Source organism: Peromyscus californicus, unplaced genomic scaffold, assembly GCF_007827085.1.
Source record: "Peromyscus californicus insignis strain IS unplaced genomic scaffold, ASM782708v3 Scaffold_4__1_contigs__length_199733344, whole genome shotgun sequence".
Classification (NCBI taxonomy): domain Eukaryota; kingdom Metazoa; phylum Chordata; class Mammalia; order Rodentia; family Cricetidae; genus Peromyscus; species Peromyscus californicus.
In genome coordinates, this window is record NW_026294562.1 from 6139826 (window position 1) to 6162313 (window position 22488).

Here is a 22488-nt window from a genome sequence, read left to right on the forward strand (position 1 = left end):
GAAATAAAGCTACAAAACAAACCAATATGCCTGTTTAAGTCCATACATTACTCTTCCAAAAGGAGACACACAAGCGAATATTGTTTTGAAAAATGCAAAGTACAGAGCTGGGGAGACAGCCCAGTCAGTAAAGTACAAATGTGGACTGGAGTCTGGGTCCTCAACAACCGTGGGTCACTGCCCAGAGAGTCTAGCGGAATCAGTGATCACTAGGTGAGAAGTTCTGTCTCTAAATAAGGGGGAGTGTAACTGAAGATCTTACATCAACCTTGCATGTGCGTATACATGCACATACACACACAATCATACACACATGCACACATGTGCACACACAGGCACACATGTATACATGCACATACACATACAATCATACACACATGCACACATGTGCACACACAGGCACACATGTGTACACACACAAACATGCACATACAAACATGCACACACATGCACATGCAAGGTACATGTACGCACACACAGGAACATGCTCACATACCATGCATGCATACACATAAAAGAAAATAAAAACTTCAAAGAATAAATAAAAGGAGAAAGGGTATTGGATTAGTATGGATTAAAACAACAACTTGATCAACCATTAGAACACAAACCCTGCCTTCCCCATCACCTGCTTAGAGACCACCAAATAAAATCCACAGAGAAAGAAGCAAACAACTAAGGCCGTGGCCCCTGCCAGGCACCCTGCAGCAGAGCCCAGTGGGTCCCTGCGGAGTCTCTTCCTGTTCGCTGTGTCACTTAACGATTTGTGCAGTACACACTCCAGACGCACAGATAGAGCAGACCCAGAGACGCACGGACAGAGCTCTGCTTACTGTCTTCATGGCTCAAGAAGATGCAGCCCAAGTTAAGAAAACAGAATCTGATCAAGTAGAAAACAAGAGAAAGTTGCCAACAAGTTTATATTTAATAGTGTAGATATGAACAACACAGACAGGAAATCTGTCCCACTAATACACTGTTTCTTCAGGGTTAAGCCATTTCACTGAATAGTGAAACCAAAATACACAGTGCAACTAGGGTGTCTTACAGAGGCTTGTGCCCAGACGCACGCCAACCAGGCTCAGGAATGAAGCCCTGCTGCAAAAATCATAGACGATCTTAGAACAGAACCTGTGGTATCTGTTAGTCCAGCTCACGGAAAGGTTCAAATCCCGACGGACGGACACTGAGATAGCACTCCTCAACTGCCCTTGCTGTGTCCACTGACGCATGCAGTCGCATTTCCCTTCATTCTCTTTTCCTCTGGGCATGTGAACACAACACGCTGGGGGGAAGGGGAGGAGAGGGCCCTGGTAGGAATCTTCCCCAGAGCACACTGGACAGTTACTTACAGGACATGGTACTTCGCAATTTGTACTTTCAATCAAACTTTACCGAGGATGGCAATAAACAAAACAAACAAACAAACAAACAAAACCCGATCAGAGGCAGAGTTTAGCCTCTTCTTTCTCTCGGAAGTTATCATTGTGAGCTTCAGGAGTTGGATCACACGTGGAGTGGAAGGGCCTTCCAGAGACTCAGCTTCCCTATTTCCACAGCCTTGGGCATTTCATTCCAGGACTGTTGGGTGAGGGCAATCGAGGGCAGTGCCTGCCTGTGGGCACACTGTGCTCTGTGGGCATACTGTGCTCCTTCAGTGTGACACCCCCACCCCTCAGCTCTGTGTCTTCCCTTGAATGATCCTGTGAAAGATTCCAGTGTGAGATGGAATTGTACATAAAAGTTGGCATCATATTTAAACCTGAGGACGTTTAGAGTCTGCCAGAGAATAACACAAATTTGAATGCCCCAAAGTGAGGTTGGAATGTTGCCTTGGATTTGGCATTGCCTCTGTTTTTATGAACAAAACAACCATAGCTATTATGGGAAAAAGTAAGATAAATGCAAACAACAGCAATGATTAAAAAGAAAAAAAAAAAAAAGACTACCTCCCTTCCCCAAGAAACAGGCCCTTCTATCTTTTTACCTTAATCATTAAAGACAAGAATCTTTTTTAAGGACAGGGTCTAATGTATACCAGGTTGGCCTCAAACTGCCTATGTAGGCGAGGATGACCTTAAACTTCTGATCCTCCTGCCTCCACCTCACAAGAGCTGGGATTACAGGGGTGCAACACCACACCTGATTTATGTGACATTGGAGGTCAAACCCTAGGCCCTGAGCATGGTAGGCAAGCGCTGTACCAACAGAGCTACAGGCTCAACCTCCCTTACCCTGCCAGTGCCATTTAGAGACTCAAGAAAATGAGGGGAATTTTATGTATCTAGATGTCCCTGTCCCTTTCCTCCTATTGAACATGGTGCCTTAGTAACGCTCATAGAATCAACCAACTCTCGCATTAGAAATCTCCAACTCTTAAAGGAAAATGCTTCAGGGTGGAGCAAACACTGCAAACGCCATGTGGGGAGGAGGGTTCAAGGCAAGCACAATGTCATGGAGCTTCCCAAATGTAAACTTTTCATTTAGGGAAATCAGTAGAGGTAGACTTCAAACCCTTTCCTGGGTTACACTTTCTCACAGGTGAAACATGAGCACATCGCTTTGGTCAGCTGACTTCTTTGCAATGTTTGCTCTCTGAGAACAACGTCAAATTGATACACATACTTTTAAGAATGACATCATTGACTTTGTTTAGAGGTGTTTGGAAGTAAAAACCTGCTCATATTAATGAGATTAATACTGCCTCCCGGCCTTTTATATTTTACTTTGGGAAGGTGACCTGATGTATTTGTTTATAATTGTATATCATTCAATGCCCCGAACACTGGGAAATGACAGGAACAGGGGTTTTATGTCATGAAACTCAGTGATGGGCAGACCAGCCTTACTTCACTTCCTCATGTTTGGTACTTACACTTTCTTTCATGTTTCTGTACTTCATGAGTTTATCGGAGGTTAGGAATCAAATGAGGGAAAACAGCCAATGTTTGTATTTGCTGATGGTATTTTGCTTGGGCTCACAAGGGAGATATTCATTCATCAAACATTTATTGAATGCACACTATGTACCCAACTCACTGACAGGGTGATGCAGAGATGAAAGCCAGTCCCTGCTCTCCAGGGTCCCAATGTCGAGTGGGGAGATGGGCCAGAAACCCAACAAGGACAACACAGCAATGGTCCCCAGCATGCTGTGTGAAGACCGCTGGAGGGAAAGCACTCCTCTCAAGCAGCATGGAGATGACTGCTTTTTATGTGACTTATTCAGTAATCCTTCAGACACTTTACTTCAGGTTTTCAACTATGCATTTATTTTAATGTATAATGGTTATGTGCATTAAACCAAGACTCCATGGGCAACACATGTGATCAAGTGGGGAGATTGGTAGGTCAGTGCTGGAGCATGGACGGGCCCAGTGCACGAGGCCTGGCTTGAACCTGACACTGAAGAAGAAAGTGTTGAACAGAGATGGACGTACACACATGCATATGAGACGGTGGCCCATCAAATCAGTGAGGCTTGCGAAATGAGGCCAGGCCATAGGGCAGATCACAGGGCCATCATGCACAGTTGAAATCTCCACTGTGTCCCTGAGCCGCACCTCCTTGAGGCCACGGAGGGGAGGCTCCACCACGGCCTGGGGTGTCTGCATGCTTTCCACCAAGTGGAGGCCAAGGCATGAGAAGTTCTGACCGCTCAGCACATTGGACCCATCACATGAAGAGCTGTTTGTTGTGTGCACGCAATTATCCTTAAGAGTACTTCTGTTAGAGAGTAGCTGTGCATTAGTTAGTTTTAATGCACACCCTAGGGTGCTGAGTGTTTGACTGGAGTGACCAAATGGGACTACATCCTCCCGCAGGTATTTAGATGATATGTGAAACACTAATGAAGAGTAGAATTCCAGAGGCAGCTAAGACTGTGTGGCAGCTTTCTTTATCTTATTAATTAGTTACTCTTAATTAGCATAGCTAATAATGATGAATTAATGCATTAGAAATGAGGAATGGAATATGAGGACAGGCTTGAAGTAGCGTCATTAGCGTGCCCATCCCACGAGTAGAAAGGTTATCAGCATCTCAGGGGACCCTGTTGGGTTTCTATGAAATGTTGTCCTTGACTGGATGGCTTAGTCCAGCATCCATCCACTTAGCAGGAAGACTTTACCACTAATTTTGACTAGAAGTTGAGGTGACTTCTGTTTCTAGAATATTCTCCCAGCAGCCTCCAGGCAGTCTCTTGTGCAGGCTGTTGTCACCCCCCCCCTCACCTTCAGGAAAAATGGCAGGGACTGGGATGGGTCTAGAGGACAAGGTGTGCAGAGTGGTTTGGGGGCCTGCTTGCATGCTGAAATTTAGCTAAGATTTGCCTGCATTCTAACATTTTTCTCAGGAAACAGGTATAATCCCCAACCATCTCCAAATCTACCCAGGAAGAATTTAATAGCTGTGGAAACCAAATGTGCTAGCATTGGCTGTTTGATAAATTAGCTCCCAGACAGGGTAAGTAGTTTCTCCAATGTCACATTGTCTTTAGATAACGTCCATCTTTGTGTGCAGCCTGATGATTGGATTTTATAGGCAAGCTGGGGTAGGAGCACAGGTGTGTGGGGTTACTCCGATACACACACACACACACACACACACACACACACACACACACACACACATATACTATGGAGAGTCACTGGGCTATTCTAGACACTTGTACTCTGTTTTCTATGGGCCTGGCCATGTGGTAGGTGCTTGACATGGTGTATATGATTTTATTTTTACCACAAACCACTGAATAACACCTTGAATCTTACAGGTGAACATACTGAGTGCAGAGAACTCTATTCGGGCAGTGCATCACTGGCAAGAGACTGCCATTCCAACTCCAGTCTTCTCGTCCCCATAGACCCAGCTCTTGACCACAGTTCCCTGCAGTGTGTGACGAGGATGTAAAATTGCTGATAATAACTTGTGTGGCTTAGGTCATGAATGTACAGATAACAGGTGGGCAACATGCCAACAGTATGAATCAGTCTTGTAGTTTGAATGTGAAATGTCTCCCAGTAACGTTCTGGCAAGCTGTGGAGACTTGAGGAGGTGGAGTCTTGCTGTGGGATGTTCTGTATGTTAAGTGCGTTGCTCTGATTGGTTAATAAATAAAACACTGATTGGCCAGTAGCCAGGCAGGAAGTATAGGCGGGACAAGGAGAGAGGAGAATTCTGGGAAGTGGAAGGCTGAGTCAGAGAGACGCTGCTAGCCGCCGCCATGAAAAGCGAGATGTAAGGCACTGGTAAGCCACGAGCCATGTGGCAACTTATAGACTAATAGAAATGGGTTAATTTAAGATATAAGAACTAGATAACAAGAAGCCTGCTGCGGCCACACATTTTGTAAGCAATATAAGTCTCTGTGTGTTTACTTGGTTGGGTCTGAGTGGCTGCGGGACTGGCGGGTGAGAGACATTTCCCCTGACCGTGGGCCAGGCAGGACTGGAGAAAACTCCAGCTACTCTACTCTGTAGAGTCTCTTTGGAAGGAGTGGTCACTGGGAGTGGGTCTTCAGGTCAAAATTTATAGCCTTACTTCCTGTTGGCTACTTCAACACAGATGCCATGTGATCAGCTGCCTCACCCCCGACCCCGCCTGCCCCACTATGATGGGCTGTATCCTCTCAGACTATAAACCAGAATAAACCTTTCTCCCTTGAATTGCTTCATGTCAGGGATTTTGTCATGGCAACAAGTAAGGCACATAGTAGGACAGAAGTTCTGGTGATCAGGAGGCCATGCACTATTCAAAAGGTTCTGAGTTGTTGAATTCTACTTGGATGCAGGATGAGTTAAGTGTGAAGGGCAACTAGGACTCTCCTACACTGCCACAGAAATACAAACTTTGTCAAGTCCTTGTAAAACTAAACATGTATTTACCTTACAACACACTAATCCTACTCCGAGATATTTACACAAGGGAAAAGAAACCCATGCCTGCACAAAGATGTGTACATAAATGTTCACAGTGGCAGTATTTATACTAGTTCCAAACTACAGGCAGTCTATAGTTCTCATCACCTAGCTATAAATAAATAAAATTTAGCACACCCTACTTTGGAATATTACTCAGTAATTAAATGGAATGAGATATTTACACGTGACAAAACAGGTGGATTTCAAAAGCTCTACATATGTGGAAGAAGTCATAGCCAAGACTACATATTGCTCAATTCCTTTCACATGGAACTCCAGCGACAGCAAAACCGCTGTCAGAAACCGCTGTCAGAAAGCAGCTGTCACATCAGTGTGGGGACAACTGAGTGCAGTGGAATCAGGGACACGCAATGGAGGGAGGGACTGTTTTGTCTCTGTGGGTCATGGCAGTTTTACAACTGTACCGAACTGCCAACTTTAACGCAATACTCAAGTTGGGTGAATTTTATTGTATGCAAATAAATCAAAAAATAAAACTAGGCAGGTGCTAAGAATTAAAACAAAACAAAAACTGCAGCTGCTTATGGCCTAGACTTCCTCTGAAGAAATATAAAACAAAAAGGACTCCCCGGGTTACCTTCCCCAGGACTAGGCTCAGGGAAAGTGAAGTTAAGTGTGCATTACCCTTTCTTCTGTCAGATGTAAAATGCTCCAGCACTGCCCCCTGGCTGCTCAGCATCCCCCACCACACACCCCTTCCCACAGCATCCTGGAATCCTCCTCTGGACACCTTCTTTCAAGGGCCTCCTCTCTGCCCCCTGAGGTGCAGACCACTTTTGCTTGGTTAGTCCAAGACACGTTAGGTGGCCACGACCTACAACTGTAATACACTCTGGTACCTGGCAAGCACACACCAGATCCTTCAACCAAATCTAGTTACACCTTCCGGTGGGACAATGCTGACCACAGACACTCTCACCATGGAGTGAATGGCAACATTTGCTTGTATATGCACAGTGTCATTTAGGTTATCAGCAAACGCTTAACATTTCTATATGCAGGTGGCCTGAATGGACGATCTAGAACAGCACAGGCATGTCTCAGAAGCCAACCTAAAAGAGGGTCTTCTCAGACAGGCTAGTGACCTCTGAGACATGCTACAGACAGCCCTTGCATTTTCTGAAAAAGCCGACGAATGCTGAGCACATGCTGCTGGGCCTTCCTGAGTCTCTATAAATGTCACAATCATTTTATGTAAAGACTCTACTAACTACAATATCAAAGTAATGTTAGCAGTGCAGGCTACAATGCTGAGTTAAAAAGAAAAAGCCAGAATGTAAAATTCTGTTTACACTGGAATTAGAACCACATAAAGAAAATGTCAACATAGGCATCAATGGCTAAAAAAGTGTATGTAGAGAACTGCAGTCATCCTGGGTTATAGCAGGTTTTTTTTCTTCTCTTTTTAAAAATATTCCCTTCTGCACTGACACTGCTATATGCGTAAAAACTGAAAATCAGAAGAGAAAAATAAATGCCAAGGGGTCCTAGCCATGATGCCGTGCCACGTGCTGCTCCCCACTTAGGGGTGTGGACAGCAGTCATACTTCGTCTCACAGAGCTGAAAGGTCCGGGGGGCCTATGAGTCCTGCCAGGTGCATGCAAGTAGTTCATCACTTCTTTAAATCATGCTGATGGGGACTGCAGGCTGGGTTCTTCCAGGCCAGCTGTGGGCCATTTGCAAGAAGGGATAATAAAAGCCAGAGAACTTGGTTAACAGGCAGGTGAGCGTGGAGACAAAGCGTCAGAACCAAGATGACTTTCATTCTGGAAAACTGTCAAAAGCTGAGGGCCCAACAAGACCAATGCTTAACATGTTTTCCCTCACAAAAAACTGTGTTGAAATTTCAATTCCAATTAAAGAAAAACTGTTGCTTAAAAACAACACCAACCAACAGTTGCAGAGCCTGGCCATGCTGCTTCCATCAAGATGGAGGCCTTGGACTCCAGTCCAGCCTGCCCAGGTTCTCTGCTGGATTCTTCCAGACTGTAGGCTTGGATCTCCTTGCCCACACACTAACCCAGTCTGAGAGAGGAGAACTAGGATGCACTTGCAGAGCTGAGGGAACATGTCACACCAGAGCCAGTCAAGGTCAGCATTGCAGAAAAGCCTAACAAGACCTCAGCTGCTTGGGGCCTTACCTCAGGATGACACGGTTCCCAAAGAAAACCCATTGTTTACCATTGTTTCCACATACATGGCTTATTGTACTGTTCATGATTCTCTGAAGAACACATGAAAGAAACATGGATGGGCTATGTGAAAACCATGAAAGAATTCAGTGCTTTAGCACTGTCCAGAACACAGAGAACATGCTTGGTAAATACTGATGTATGAACTGGCACAACTCTACAATAACACGGGGAATCTGAACATGAAAGGCAAAGATCAGAGACTGGACAGCAATCAGCCAATCAGAATTGCTTGCCATGACCTCCCTATAAGACATGATTTTCCTATCTTTGTTCATAGTGTTCAGCTGGCCTGGTATCCTTTCTAATTGTGTCTGGGCAAAGCACAGCCCTGCAGTTCAAGGGACATTACAGATGCCAACTTTTCTTTACGCTTTTTTAAAAAAAGTATTTTAAGTTTTACATTTAATTTTATTTATTATTATTATTATTGTCATTATTATTATTCTTTGTGTGTACGTTTATGTGCATGTGTGACCATGACATGGTGTGCTAAAGGAGGCCTTTGCAAAAGTTGCTTCTTTCCTTTTACCATGTAAATTCTGCAGATGAAACTGAGGCCATCAGACTTAGAGACAAGCATGCAGTCAGCACCTTGCCCCCAAATTCCGTGTTTTCTATGAAACTCAGTCGGCTGCTTCAAGCTGGCAGTGACCCCCAAGTCTGGGGCTTGCTCACTGAATTCTCATCATTCCTTCTGAGTGCTCTTTCTCTGATCAGGAACTGAGTTCCTGGAGGGTGAGGATCTCCTTTCCCTGCATACCTAGCAAGGCAGTCTCCAGAATGTGCTGACTCAGCAGGACAGCAAGGGACCTCAGTTCCTGGAGGTAAGCCATCTTCATCGTTGGAAGAGAGTCTTGTGCCCAGGAAGGCCTGTGGGGCTGCTATTATGGCACATGGCAGCCATGCTTCAGCTTCAACATGCATTAGCAGACTCCAACCGGGAATGCCAGGGCTGACTTTGCCAGGCAGAAGAAGAATGGCCTCCTAACTCCTGCTTTGTTGTGTCACTTAGAGGGACACTTACACCTCAAAGAAGATTCATCTGAAGAAACTAGAACGTGATTTCATTTTCCCTAAGGCTTCTACGCCTTGTGTCAGTAAACCATCAATAATTAAATAGCAACAGTTAAAACAAGACCACCTAGGCATACAGCCCAAGGGGTGGGCTGCAGAAATGGTTTGTATGGCCCCTTTATTGAGGGAAACTTTAAAGATCCCTTATAGTCCCTAGTTTAAAATGGTACCTGGTCCATTTATCAAAGTATTTCATTAAATTTGAATGAACAACAAGAACAAAAAACCCAATACACTATTAAAGTCTATATCACAAATGGCCAGAATCTGGGAGGGTTTTCTACTACATACACACACACACACACACACACACACACACACACACACACACACACACACACACACGACCTGTGTTGAGAAGTCTAAGTAAAGGCTCATCTCTCCCAAAGTCTCCACTAGATAACAAAAAGCCCCACGAGGTCTGTAGTGACCAGACATTGCTAGGTTCTCAAGTGGATGCTGCAGCTTAGGATGTATTTAGGCTGTTGCCCTTATTTCTTTTTCTTCACACTTCCTAACTTGTTTCTTTCCTATGTGCAATAAGAAACTAGAATTCCCAATAAAACAATAAATCAATATTGAGGAGAACCAGAGAAGATTGGGCACAAGGAAGTATGGTTCTCTAAGTGAAGTGTGCTTGTGATGGAGCAGTGAAGCGAGGGATATGACAGTGTTTACACAAGGTGGCCATGTTTCCCCACTGAAGAAGAAGTCTCATTCACTCCAATAAAGACACAGTCTAGAGACAAAGGCAATTAGAACCAAACTAAACATATAAATTCATCACCTATTTGTAGAAGAAGCGGTTCTGCAAAGCAACCAAGCAAAAAACTTCAAATAGCATGAATACAATGGCAGAGAGAGAAAGAAAGTGCTGACATCATGAACACAATGGAAGAGAGAGAGAGAGAGATATCATGAACAAAGGGGAGAGAGACAGAGAGAGGGAGAGAGAGAGAGAGAGAGGGAGGGAGGGAGAGAGAGGACAGATATGAACATAAGGGAAGAGAGAGAGCACAGACATCATGAACACAACAGGAGAGAGAGAGAGAGAGAGAGAGAGAGAGAGAGAGAGAGAGAGAGAGAGAATAGACATCATGAACACAATGAAGAGAGAGAGCACAGAAAGATACTTTGGAACAAGGAAGATGAAACACCACCACAAAGGTTCAGAGGCGACACGCTATTCTGGAAACTGAAGAAATCAAACAGGTTTTAAGGAACTGTCCGGCACCTTCAGAGAAAACAGGAAGAAGACAGGGCTATCTTGAGTGAGGGCAGAACACTGTGAGTTTTAAAGAAGATTCAGGTGTCAGAGGCTAAGCAGTGGTTCAGGGATATGAGCACCAAAGTACTTCCAAGTCAACAGCAGAATTAAGAGTCACACAACTAGCAGCAGAGTCAAAACAATGCTTGCAGTCAGTGATGCCGGACTGAAGATGAGGAGAAAATGCCCAAGTAATTGAAGTGAGTGTAAACACTAAAGACAGAAAACACCAGGCTTGTGTGAGAATCACCACTGGTCCTGAAACTACAAACTTAGAAGTTGAAGGAACAATCCAAGACACAACGAAAGAAAATTAAGTTTCCTATGGTCTATGCAAAGTGAGAGAAAGTCCTCACATCTAGAAAGGCCATGGGTAGACTGACTTCAGTTCCCCAAAGTGACAAAACTCAAAATAAACCAATGAAACTTATAAACACACACTAGAGAGCCATAACCTGGTCTACCCTTCAGCTAATCTGAAACACTCAAGGCCAGAAGAAAATAGTTCAACAACTATAGAGTCTTAGAAGGACAGTATAGAAATAAGACAGGCAGCCAAATAAACAGATGTACAGACACATCTGTTATGTGTATGCAAATGCTGGCCACTCCTACACATGAATCATTATATCCCAATCACATATCTTCACTTGAAGTAGACTCCAGATGACAAAAGTCCTAGGAAGTTAAGAGGCCAAGGATATGGGAGTCGTAAACAAGATGAGCAATTATTCTCTTCACGGATGCCACACTAAAAAGATAATATAATCTATGGACAGAGATACATACCATCAATGTATAGCTATAAGCTACAAACTCTGAGATAGTTTAACACACAAGAGATATTCTAGTGAGAGAATATTATGTAAATCACCATGAGCAGTGACTACAGCTGTTACTGGCTTGGGAATACATTTTCAATATAATGAATGCAAAGAGCAGAATATAAAGTTATATGTTCTCTGTAAGCAAAATACTTGGGGAAAAGTTGTAATGAAGTGCATCGAAGTTCTTCCAGTTGTGATTTCTGGCCAGTGTGAGTACAAAGAGTTTTATTCCAGTTTCCTTTTATCTTAAAAAGTGTCTACCACCATGCGCCATGTAAATTAATTTTTTAACTGACACATAAAGAAATTAAAATGGACTCTAGCCAGGGAAGCAGATCAGTGCCTTGCATAGCCATCACCAAGAGGAGTTTCCTCCTGCAGCAGGTGGGAACAAATACAGAGAGCCACAGGCAGACATTACACCGAGAGTGGGAGACCTTGGACCACTCAGCCCTAAACAGATGTCTCCATCAAACGCTCAACGAAGCCTGCAGAAGAGAAAGCAGAAAGAGTAACAGAAACTTCTCTTTGCAACAGATGGAGAAGACCACAACCAATCAAAATGCAGAGCTGTGGACCTCAGTCCCAGTGGATACATCTACAGGACACTTTAGGACCTCAGCTAGCATCTAAGGCTCAGGGATCATTACTGAAGAGTGGGTGGAAAGACTTTAAGAGTGAGAGGATCAGGGAGTTTTCTGTGAAGTTGTCACCTAGGAATGTCAGAAGCTCCACCCATAAATTCTCACCAACATGACTGCCTAAACAGAAGCTGAACAAGGGGGATACCAACAGACACAGCTAACATCGATGACTGTTGTCGCAGAAAGTCAAGAGGGGTCAACCCTACACAAAGAACTACATGCAACTAAGGAGAAATAGTCTTCCCCAGGGAAGATCACATCACCTGTTTACCCAATACCAAATGGTCAACCCTGAAAACATACACACAAGTAATATTATACAGACTGAGCAGGTTGTATTTATGCATTTATGAATACACTTACCACCCCCATATATGTAGATAACAAAAGTTAAAAAAGAGGCAATGAATTTGAAAGAGAACAAGGAGGGGTATATGGGAGTGTCTGGGTTTAGAGGGAAGAAGGGGAAGGGAAAAATTATGCTATTATATTATAATTTCAAAAAATAATTACAACAAAAGAAAAAAATGTACATATTTATAGGGTGCCATATCATATTTTGGTAACTTCATGTTTCCTGATAATTTTCCCTATGAAGTAAAATGTTTGTTTTAAAAAATCCTTATTAGAATTTTAATAATTATGAAAAATTACAATTATACTAAGTAGAAAAACATACCACTGAGAAAATAAAATATAGCCCTAGACTCATGGCTAGTAGGGATATTTAAAAATCATTGGAAGAGTTTGTTTCAAGAAAGAGGAATTAGAGGAAAGAATTTTAAAATGTAACCTGTTATTATTTTACATTTTGTTGAAGAAGTGTAATTTTAAAAGAATACCCCAAATGAAACCTGTGGTTTATATCTTCATGTGCTGCTATTACAAAAGGAAATGTCTGATGTCAGCAACTGCCTTCTGCCCAGTCTCCCCAAGACCCTCAGTTTGGCTTTCATGTCCAGACCAAGTATGATGACCACACCTTAGCCTGAGCATCTTGAGGGCAGCTCTTCCTACACAGTCCACTGCTTCCAGCACTTAACTCCATGATTTCAGAAAGCCCCAGTGCTCAAGAAGTATTTGGTGAGTAAACAAAGGACCGATATAAGGAAAGACTATTATGTCCTGGAGGCGCATACACAGTGCAGAGGTCTTTGCATTCCACCCATCAGTCATCCCTGCATCTCTACTATGGAAAGCTGTAATGACTCTGGGCTCCAGGTTCCCTCCTTCAACCTAGATCGAACACTTGACGGAAATCCAGCTGGAGCCCAAACCTGGTGCTCTAGTTTTATTTCTCTTTTCCTGTTTCAAAAGAAAGAGCTGTAGTTAATTCTGATTGTCCTGCAGGAGGGAAGGGGCACTTTAATGTGAGTGAAAGAATGACATACCCCCCAGTCATCTGAGGACGGTTCTTCCCAGGAACACCTGTTTGCTCCAATTGAAGCCTGTCCAAATTGAGTCCCCTAGATCTGGAGCTTCTCTTCAAATGCCCCACTCTTCTACAATATTTATCCCCCACCTGTCTGATGGCTGCGACAGCTTGGGAACGCTCCAGCCAGGGAAAGCTGTGCCTTGGCCCTGACATGGCAAAGCTGAGGGCAGCTAATGTTCTCCCAGAATCTGGTCTGGCCCTGGAGGCCCTTGGGTTCAAACATGCCCTTCTCTTCAGTCTATGAGGCTTCGAAAGGCCTCTAAGAGGAAGAGGTAAATACTTTTCATCTTCACAGTAATGTGTTACAAAACCAGGTAATGCCTTTCACTCTGTGCTTATTAAGACTGGTTAATCAGCTTTTCAGTCCTGCTTAATATTCAGTATTCTAGTCATTAAATAGTTGCCTGACACTAAAAGTGAGGATTGGTAAATCAATTTATCCAACAAGGGAACTGTTGAAATGCAGAGGGTAAAATGTAGATTAAAAAAAAAAAAACCCAAACAAAAAAACCCAACCTTAAATGCATAATTTAACATGTAATTCAAAGCAGGAAAAAGATGCCTACATCAGACTCTGGTTTATAATAGTGAAATAATGTTTTATTTTAAAAATTCTAGCCATGAGAAAACTGTGCAATGGAAAAGCTTACATAAAGCCTTATAAAATAAGAGACCTTTTATCTTCTCCAGATCCATGAGCTTGAAACTACTTTATCTATGCGATTTCAAGGCGCATAAAAAATCCCGGTGAATAAATAAAATGTTCTTTTCTCCTTTTTATACAGAAGCTTTAAAAATTACCCATATAAATAGCTTGGCCTTGAACAAACAGATTAAAAGACCTAAAAGGCTGTAGCTTCAGATCATGTCTACGGAACAGAAAATGAATGGCTTTCTTTATTGACTGGGCAAGTTTTCAACGAACTTATTTTCTATACGGCCATTCAGTGAGAATTATTTAATTGGAATATACGGAAAAATTCAGCATTTTAAGTGATATACTTATCAAATCAATACTATAACATAATAAACCAATCCACATAGTTTGTCAATGTTCTTTGCATTTTCTCGTGCATAATACAGATGGTCAATGTACAGTACTATTTCAAAGGCCAGGAAGTTTTCTAGATATGTAACTTTAGTTAGGCATGTGAAAATTCCTAGTATTTTTCTGACCTATGAAAAGGCTTTTCTTTTCATAATTGTTTACAATTAGAACTATTTAAGTGATTACAAGGGGTCCGGACTCTTGGAGGAAACCTTAAGTTCCATCACAATTAAAAAGCTTTCTTAGCAAGCTAAGTTTAAGGAAGGCCAACCTGAGTTGGATTGTTAACTCTGTGAGCAGATGAGTAGTTTCCTACGTGCCCTCAACAAGGTTGCTGCCATCAGAGCTGGCCAGCACCACCCTGGTAACCGGGGTCTGCTGCCCAAACAGGGGATGGTGGGCTCCATATGTGGGTGAAGAATTATGTCATGATTCTCAAGTCAGGTGGTCACTGCGTCTCCTTCATGGAGTCTCATTTGCCTACTCAGGGACAAAGAATGTTCTCTCACTGTCATCTCCCATGACATCTGTTTCTCCCTTGATCTCTCACTCACCAGGTAAATCAAGTTACTATGAACTTCACCCATGTACATAAAGTCAGATACTGAGCCACTTAAGGACACAGGTCTGAGAGAGTCTGCAGAGGACACACTGACATCTGCATTGAAGATGATGCTGATGCTATTACAGCGGACACGATGCAAAGTTGGCTGAACCCAAGATGCCTGGACCACATTTTGCCCTACCTTGGTGGGAGGACATGGATCAGATTTAATTTCTGTAGGTGATGTCTGTAACAGCTATGGTTTGAATGTGTTCCCCAAAGGTCTGTGAATTGGAAGCTTAGTTTCATGTTGGTGGTATTTGTAGGTGAGGCTCTTGGGAGTTAGCCAGGATTAGGAGTCTAGAAGATGGGGCTGTCACGAGCAATTAGTGGCAGAGCAGGAATGAAAGGGACTCAAGCTAGCACACTTGCTCTGCCATGCCACATGGTGCCCTCCTCCTGTGTTGGTGCAGCAGGGCTCACACAGGTGGAACCTGAGCTTCATAAACTGAGAGCCACATACACGTCCATTCTTTATAAAATTACCAGTCTGAAGTACTTGGCTATAAATCTAAAGATAATAACGGTGCCAGTTTAGTTTTATAAAGACTGCCTTAGATGAAACAATACATAGCCCCATCGTATTTTACTGTCATGACAGCTGATAGATTCTTCCTGATAGTGAACTGTTCCCAAGCAAGGCCTCCTGCATCTGCGGAGAAATGGTGAACTTTCGGGACAGAGTAGACACCAGTGCTTCTTTTATTCCAGCACACTTCAAAGGATCGGGCGGGGTGGGGGGCATCAGAGTAATTGAATGGTATCTAGCTAGGACATGGGCACCATCAATGACTCTGCCTCATTTCTCAGCACTTTAGGAATTGTTTGGGACTATTTTGAAAATATTATGGAAGTTCAGAAGAACATTACTGGAGATGCATGTGGACATGCACACACAGGTGCGCACACACGCGCACACACACACAGACAGACACAGACACAGACACAGACAGACAGACAGACAGACACACACACACACACACACACACACACACACACACACACACACACACACACACACACACATCCAGTGCTTCAGAAACTCAGGGAAGCTAGCCCAGGAGAGGAACTACTTTCTTAAGGCTTGAGACAGAGTGTGGTTTCTCCAGGCATGTGGGGAGATCATTCTGATGCATTAACCCGTTAACCGACTGGAGAGGAAAATGTCAGCAGGACTCTCATCATGAGACCATGATGGATCAGAACACTGAGGGCTTTAGGGCTTTGTCTAACACTGTTTTTCAAACTCAGCTCAAATTTATCATCCTGGCATGTTCCAAAGACATTCACATGCCAGACCTAAAGTTCTTTATATAACTTTGCCAAAGAAGACTTTTCAGTGTTTTGCAAATTCTTTTGTGAAGACTATTGGGGTAAAAAAAAAAAATTCTTCTTTCGTGTCAGCGGCCACCTTGTCAAGAAATGTCAGAGACACTTAAAGATGAAAAATCACAACCTCAAAGTTGGTAATTTAAGAACTATTTTAATTTCATTTTTGGATATTAAATGTGTTTCTGAACAAACAGTATTGCTTTTTTTTTTTTCCTAGAAAAGCAAAGAATTCTTTCTTAATACCTAGATGACAGAGTCTCCAGTGGTCCACAGTTGTTTCTTATTATGGCTTCCCTGGAAACCATTTCTGGGAAGGCACAATTCCCAACACTTAACTTTGTTTACAACAGACAAACCTGCTTGTGTGGTATAAATAGGAATCTGTCTTTAAATGCTGCTGAAAAAATAAAAGGCAGCCATGAAAAGGAGCCATTTCCTGCCCTAAAGGTGGCTTTAAAAGATTCTTAGCTACTTTAGGAATGGCAGTGAAGCATAAATAATAATTATCAATTGCCGCACAGTAAGATACTAATTTTATAGAAAAAATTATATAAAGAGAAAACAAAACCAAGCCAGAGATGCCCTGAGAACTTGTCAGCGTAGGTTCCTTTACGCTGTGAGACTGTGAAGCCCTGCTTTGTGCCCGAGTTTGTGATGTATAGCTATAACTCGCTCTTGTCGTGCAGATAAACGTCGCCTTGTCTCCCTAACTGCACTTTGAAAAGCAGCTTCGCAGTTGTTTGACTTTTGATCTGGGTGGCAGCTAGGCTTGACCACCTGCACTGTGCACGGGCTGTTACTGAGCTGCCTTTGTGCCATCTCATAACACAGCACTCCTTTTAGAACTCATGTATGAATACGCTAATCTACAATGTGAGTGTTCAAATAAAATATATGTGGTGGTCGGGGAGGCAGTGGTGGTAGCAGCAGAAGGGGGTTGTTTGTAGAGGAGACACTCTCACCCTGGATTTATCAAGTTGGGCTATTGTCCCCACCCTAGCATTTAATGAAACAGGTGTGAAAGGCCTCCCGCAATTACAATGGAGCAGGCAGCGGTGGGATGGCAGGGGCCTGGAATTGTAAAATGTTGTTCAGTGATGGTGTATGTTAATAAATAGCCATTTACAAGCGAGGAGGGCAAGGGCTCCATTACTTGTTTATAAGGAAGGCCTAGGGCGCCTTCTTCGAGTTAACAGCTCAAGGCTGCATTCAAAGAAGGCATTGATGGTGAAGGTAAAGCACTCGTCACTCAGCCTCATTAAAGAATGGCACGCATGTGGGAAGAAAGGAACGTTGGAAGAAAAAGGTAATTCAAGAATCAGGTCAAATTGTGGCTCACAACAGAGAAAAAGTAGAAGATGCCTTTCTACTGAGATGAGACAGTGGGCAGAAATCTCAGTGCAAAGTACAGAGTGTACCTCTGGATGAACATGTTTATGTGTGGCCAGAGTGCAAGAAGGAAACACTTGCATGGTTTCAAGTAAATCAGCCCCATAGGAACTGGGGTTCACACTCATTCTTCCAAAGGTGGTTAGCTGATGCTTGTCATAGAGAACCACGGCCCCATGCTGAGGATAAGCTGTCATCAGGAGGAGTGGGGCACTCCTCCGGGCCCACTTCTGTCCTGTTTTCAGCCTGCATGTGAAGCTGCGCTGGTGTCCGGTGGGAATCCACACTTGCTGAGCACTGTCCTTGCCCGGTGTGGTGTGTGAAGCTGTGCTGGTGTCTGGTGGGAATCCTTGCCCGGTGTGGTGTGTGAAGCTGTGCTGGTGTCTGGTGGGAATCCTTGCCCGGTGTGGTGTGTGAACCTGTGCTGGTGTCCGGTGGGAATCCACACTTGCTGAGCACTATCCTTGCCCGGTGTGGTGTGTGAACCTGCGCTGGTGTCCGGTGGGAATCCACACTTGCTCAGCACTGTCCTTGCCCGGTGTGGTGTGTGAAGCTGTGCTGGTGTCCGGTGGGAATCCTTGCCCGGTGTGGTGTGTGAAGCTGTGCTGGTGTCCGGTGGGAATCCACACTTGCTCAGCACTGTCCTTGCCCAGTGTGGTGTGTGAAGCTGCGCTGGTGTCCGGTGGGAATCCACACTTGCTCAGCACTGTCCTTGCCCGGTGTGGTGCACTTCTCTTTCATTTTATTCCTTCCTGGCCCATTTCCGTTGGTTGTACCACACTGTGGGGAGGGAGTGGGTAAAAAAGGTCTAGCAGAGAATTGAGATACAGTTGCTAATAATATACATGTAGCTTCTATAAGGAAGTGAGACTATGCTAGTGTCTTACAGGAGGACTGATGAATGTAAGATCTGTGCTCTGCTAGCCTGCTCTCTTGGATTTCCACATCCTCAGCCATGTGTCTGTACTCAGAACAGGGTCTCTTTTCTAGAACATCAGATCATGGATATGACTTTTATCTGATCAGAACCAATCAGAACCAACTTGACTCCATGCTGTTACCTCAGATGGAATGATTAAGAAGAACTACCCCCACCAAACCTCAGACATAGTTCTTTTCATTAAGTGTCACAGAGAAGATAGAGAAGGTTCCTGCAGAGGGACAGACCCCCTCCCAAGAGAGGTGAGAGTAGGCAGGATCAAGGTCCAGTACTAATGGCATCATTGGAACCTTTAGATTACAAAGTACCTGAAATCAAAGCTCTTGGTCTGTTCAGTCATACACAAGGCAGTATATATCCCTTCCTTTATGTCTAGCCAGTTTGGTCTGTGTTTCTGTCCCTCACATCCAGAACATTCTGTCCAGTATGGATGGCAACGGGAGAGCGTTGCGTGGAGGGGTGACCAGCCGAGCAATAAGAAACCCGGGAGGAGTCTACCCAGTGCTGGGGATGAAATCAACAGCTGCAGTGAGGGCCTGGTGTTTGTCCACGGGTTGGAGCTGCCAACGAGGCTAGTCCCACCAGATCGCGGAGAAGAAGTGAAGTGGGAAAGTTGTGTTAGCCCGTGCTGAGGGCAGCAGTGGCTGCAGGGTGGGGGTGGGTGGGGGTTTCTCCAACAGGAAACTGCTGGTTTTGCATTGTGGTGGATAAATCAGCCCATCATACATTAACATATAAAAGAGGAGGGAAGGAGGCACAGAAACAAGTTGGGGGATCCCCCCCCCCAAAACAGTTACAGTGGGAAAATCAGGTGCTTTGCTCCGCATGGAACTCTGGGAACTCTAGGGGAGTTCAGCACCGGGGCCAGCTGAAGGCCCTAGATAAAGGGAGAGCCATGGCTCCACAGAAAGAGGGTTATCAGGAAAGGATCATAGGATTTTATTTTATTACCAGTAATTTGTAATTATCTAAAAATCCTTTGGGAACCTAGGAAGTGAAAAGAAGGAAAATTTAAAATGTCAAGTTAAAATTTACACACCTAGAAAACTCTCTTAATTAACTCTCTGATCTTAGCTAGCGCTCGCAGGTTTGGCTGTGTGGTTTCGAAGCACTGGTGATAACAGTGATAACAGCCATTTAGTGAGATCTTCACAGTGCCAGGCACTGCCACATGCACTCTCTCACCGACGCTCCTAAGAATTGAGGAGGTAGACCTGTCACCCCTATCTATAAGTGAGGAAGCTGAGGCAAGGAGAAGACCCCCACAAAAGGTTAATCATAGCAAACAGACAACTGAGCCCCCCGTCTAACTCTTATGCACACGCCTCTCCATGCCTACGCAGAATGTCACTTTTAATAATTAAACAAAACCGGGACTGTTTTCTCCAGTGAGGAAAAGGCCCCAGGTGATGTAGCACTAGACACAAAAATAACATTTTCTTACCATGATATTTGCCAAACACTGGCAGGAAGAGGGAGCACAGGCATTCCTGCTACACACTGTTGGTTTTTATTGGCTCCAATTAATGCTCAAAAACAACAACCCTAAAGGCTCCCCAGGAGCAGAGTCAAAAGAGACTCTTTTGGCACACAGGGGCTAAAGCACATCCCCAAAGCAGGACCTAGTAACGTTCATTCTATGCTTTTAGTACAATCACCAAATATATTTGTAATGGTCATCTGCCCACTGGGAGGACACGGACGCTCTGCAGAAGGGCAGGAGGGAGATCCAGGTACAGTAGGTACAAGATGCTGACACTGATCTAATGGTCACCGTGTCGTCGTGTCCCCCCCCCACCCCGTGTGTGTGTGTGTGTGTGTGTGTGTGTGTGTGTGTGTGTGTGATTACTATGTAGACTTGGCTGGCCCACAATGTAGTATGTAGACCAGGTTGCTTTCAAACTCACAGAGATCCAGCTTCTTCTGCTTCCCAAGTCTGGAGACTACAGGCCCACGCTCCACACCCCTCAATATGCTTCTTAAAATGAGAACAAGAGTCATTCTGAAGGTGAAGCAAGTCCACGTTAACCAAGTCTCTACAACATAATAGTACTGTACCTACTTGTTAGGAGGGACCAGTGAGGATAAAAAGAGGAGATGGGGACACCTGCCCACACATACTATCCAGGGATTTGATTTCCAATTTATGTTAACAGTGTCCTCACTTAAGGGATTTGTTTAGTGTGTAGTTGTTTCACAGAAGAAATGGAATCAGATAAGGTCCTGCAGTGGCAGGGATCAGCACTGTGAGGACTGGCCGGTTTGTTCTTGTTTGCCACTGAGCCGTGAGCTGCTCTAAGTACAGCCTGCCATCAGGGACCTCCAGGAGTCTGCTCAGAGGACCAGTTGGCCTCACACCCTAGATCTGCTCCGTGTTGTAGTCCTGGGGGACTCTATTCTCTACAGTAGTGACAATGCCAGGTGGTTTAGGCTAAACCACATCACAGACATGAGTACAACACAGGGTCAGACACACGTGAGGACTTGCTCCATGTGAGCTGGCCACGGGAGACAGCCTTAGCGTCTCATTCCATGAACCTAGAACAACATTCTGAGATAAAAAAAAAAAAAAAAAATTGGTTGTTGCTTGTTTTTTGAGGCAGTGTCTTTCTTCCTCTCTTCCCCTCTTCCTTCTCCCCCTCTCCCCTTCTTCTTTTGGGTTGGTCTCAAATGACCCTTTTATTCATGTTCCCCCAAACAGCTGAGACTAAGTGTGTGCCCCGGGCCTGGCCCAGTACACAAGTGGTTATTAGAAGAATCTGAATAAGGAAACAGAAAGTTATTCTTTAACTTGTGAAAGCATCACCATGTTGGCCTTGACGAGGCCACAGAACAAAGGCAGCAAGCCAACTGGGGAGTGGGGCATTTAGTCACACAAACAGACCCAGGACGGAGGCCTCCTTTTCTCGTGGCTGCAGGCACTTAGCCCAGGTCTCACCTGGAAAGACCGAGAATGAACGGAAGTTCAGTCCTTTTATTTGGAAGGAGGAACATTTGATTAAGAGCTGAGGAAATTCCAGGCTGAGACCCTGAGACATTAACCAAGTCAGTGTCCACAACCATCACTAAATGAGGCAGTCAGGAAAGGGACGGTGAGATCAAGAGGAGAAAGAGCGCAATCCACTTCGAGAGCAGACACCTTCTACGTGTAAAGCAAGATCGATCACATTGCCATTGCCCTTCCTTACAGTCCTGAAAGCCCTGCAGAGTCTCAGATATTACAATAACACCTAGAACAAAACACAGTGCTTCCTGCACAGTGAGGTCAAGGAGGAGTTAACCTCTAAAGCAGCCTACACTTCGGGTCATGGCCTATGTAAAATAAGTCTGTTCGCTTTGACCTCACACCTATCCTTACGAATGTCTGACTGTACATTTATATTTACCTGTCGTTTAATAGAACAGGTGATTTCAAGGAAAAGTACTGTTGTTCCCAGACTGAAGTAACTAACAGCAGCACACTTGTCAGTGTGTTCTAAGCAGTGCTGGAGGGCCTGCATTTGCGACGTCTGCTTTCTTCATTCACGGGGGAGTTGCAGAAGACACACTGGCAACACCCTCTATGAAAGGAGTCCTAGATGCCACAAGGATGCAGACCTCACTGGTAAGGAAGCATCCCGACAGTATGCATGGTAACCATTGTAAAGTATATGACACTGAGCTCGTCAAACAGAAGCTGTCTCCTGCTGAGACCCTGGCACCAGCATGGATGATGCAGTACCCTTGGCATACATGGCAGTAACCTGTCTTCCAACTTCATGCCAAGAGAGCTCCCAGACTACACCTTTGCTAC

At 44.3% G+C, this 22488-nt stretch overlaps 1 protein-coding gene across 7 annotated transcripts in view; it reads right to left on the reverse strand.

The window, feature by feature from the left end:
• Vti1a (vesicle transport through interaction with t-SNAREs 1A) overlaps nucleotides 1-22488 on the reverse strand; it is a 318582-nt gene that overhangs the window by 101327 nt on the left and 194767 nt on the right. The window contains exon 9 of one of the 7 annotated variants that reach the window (XM_052762509.1): nucleotides 23-880. The exons of 4 other annotated variants lie outside the window; for them this stretch is intronic. In XM_052762509.1, the coding sequence (XP_052618469.1) occupies nucleotides 757-880 (124 nt within the window). In that variant the 3' untranslated portion in view covers nucleotides 23-756. Of the gene's footprint in view, nucleotides 1-22; nucleotides 881-22488 lie in introns of those variants that run through there. 2 more of the 7 variants (XM_052762506.1, XM_052762505.1) reach the window with 2 other exon arrangements.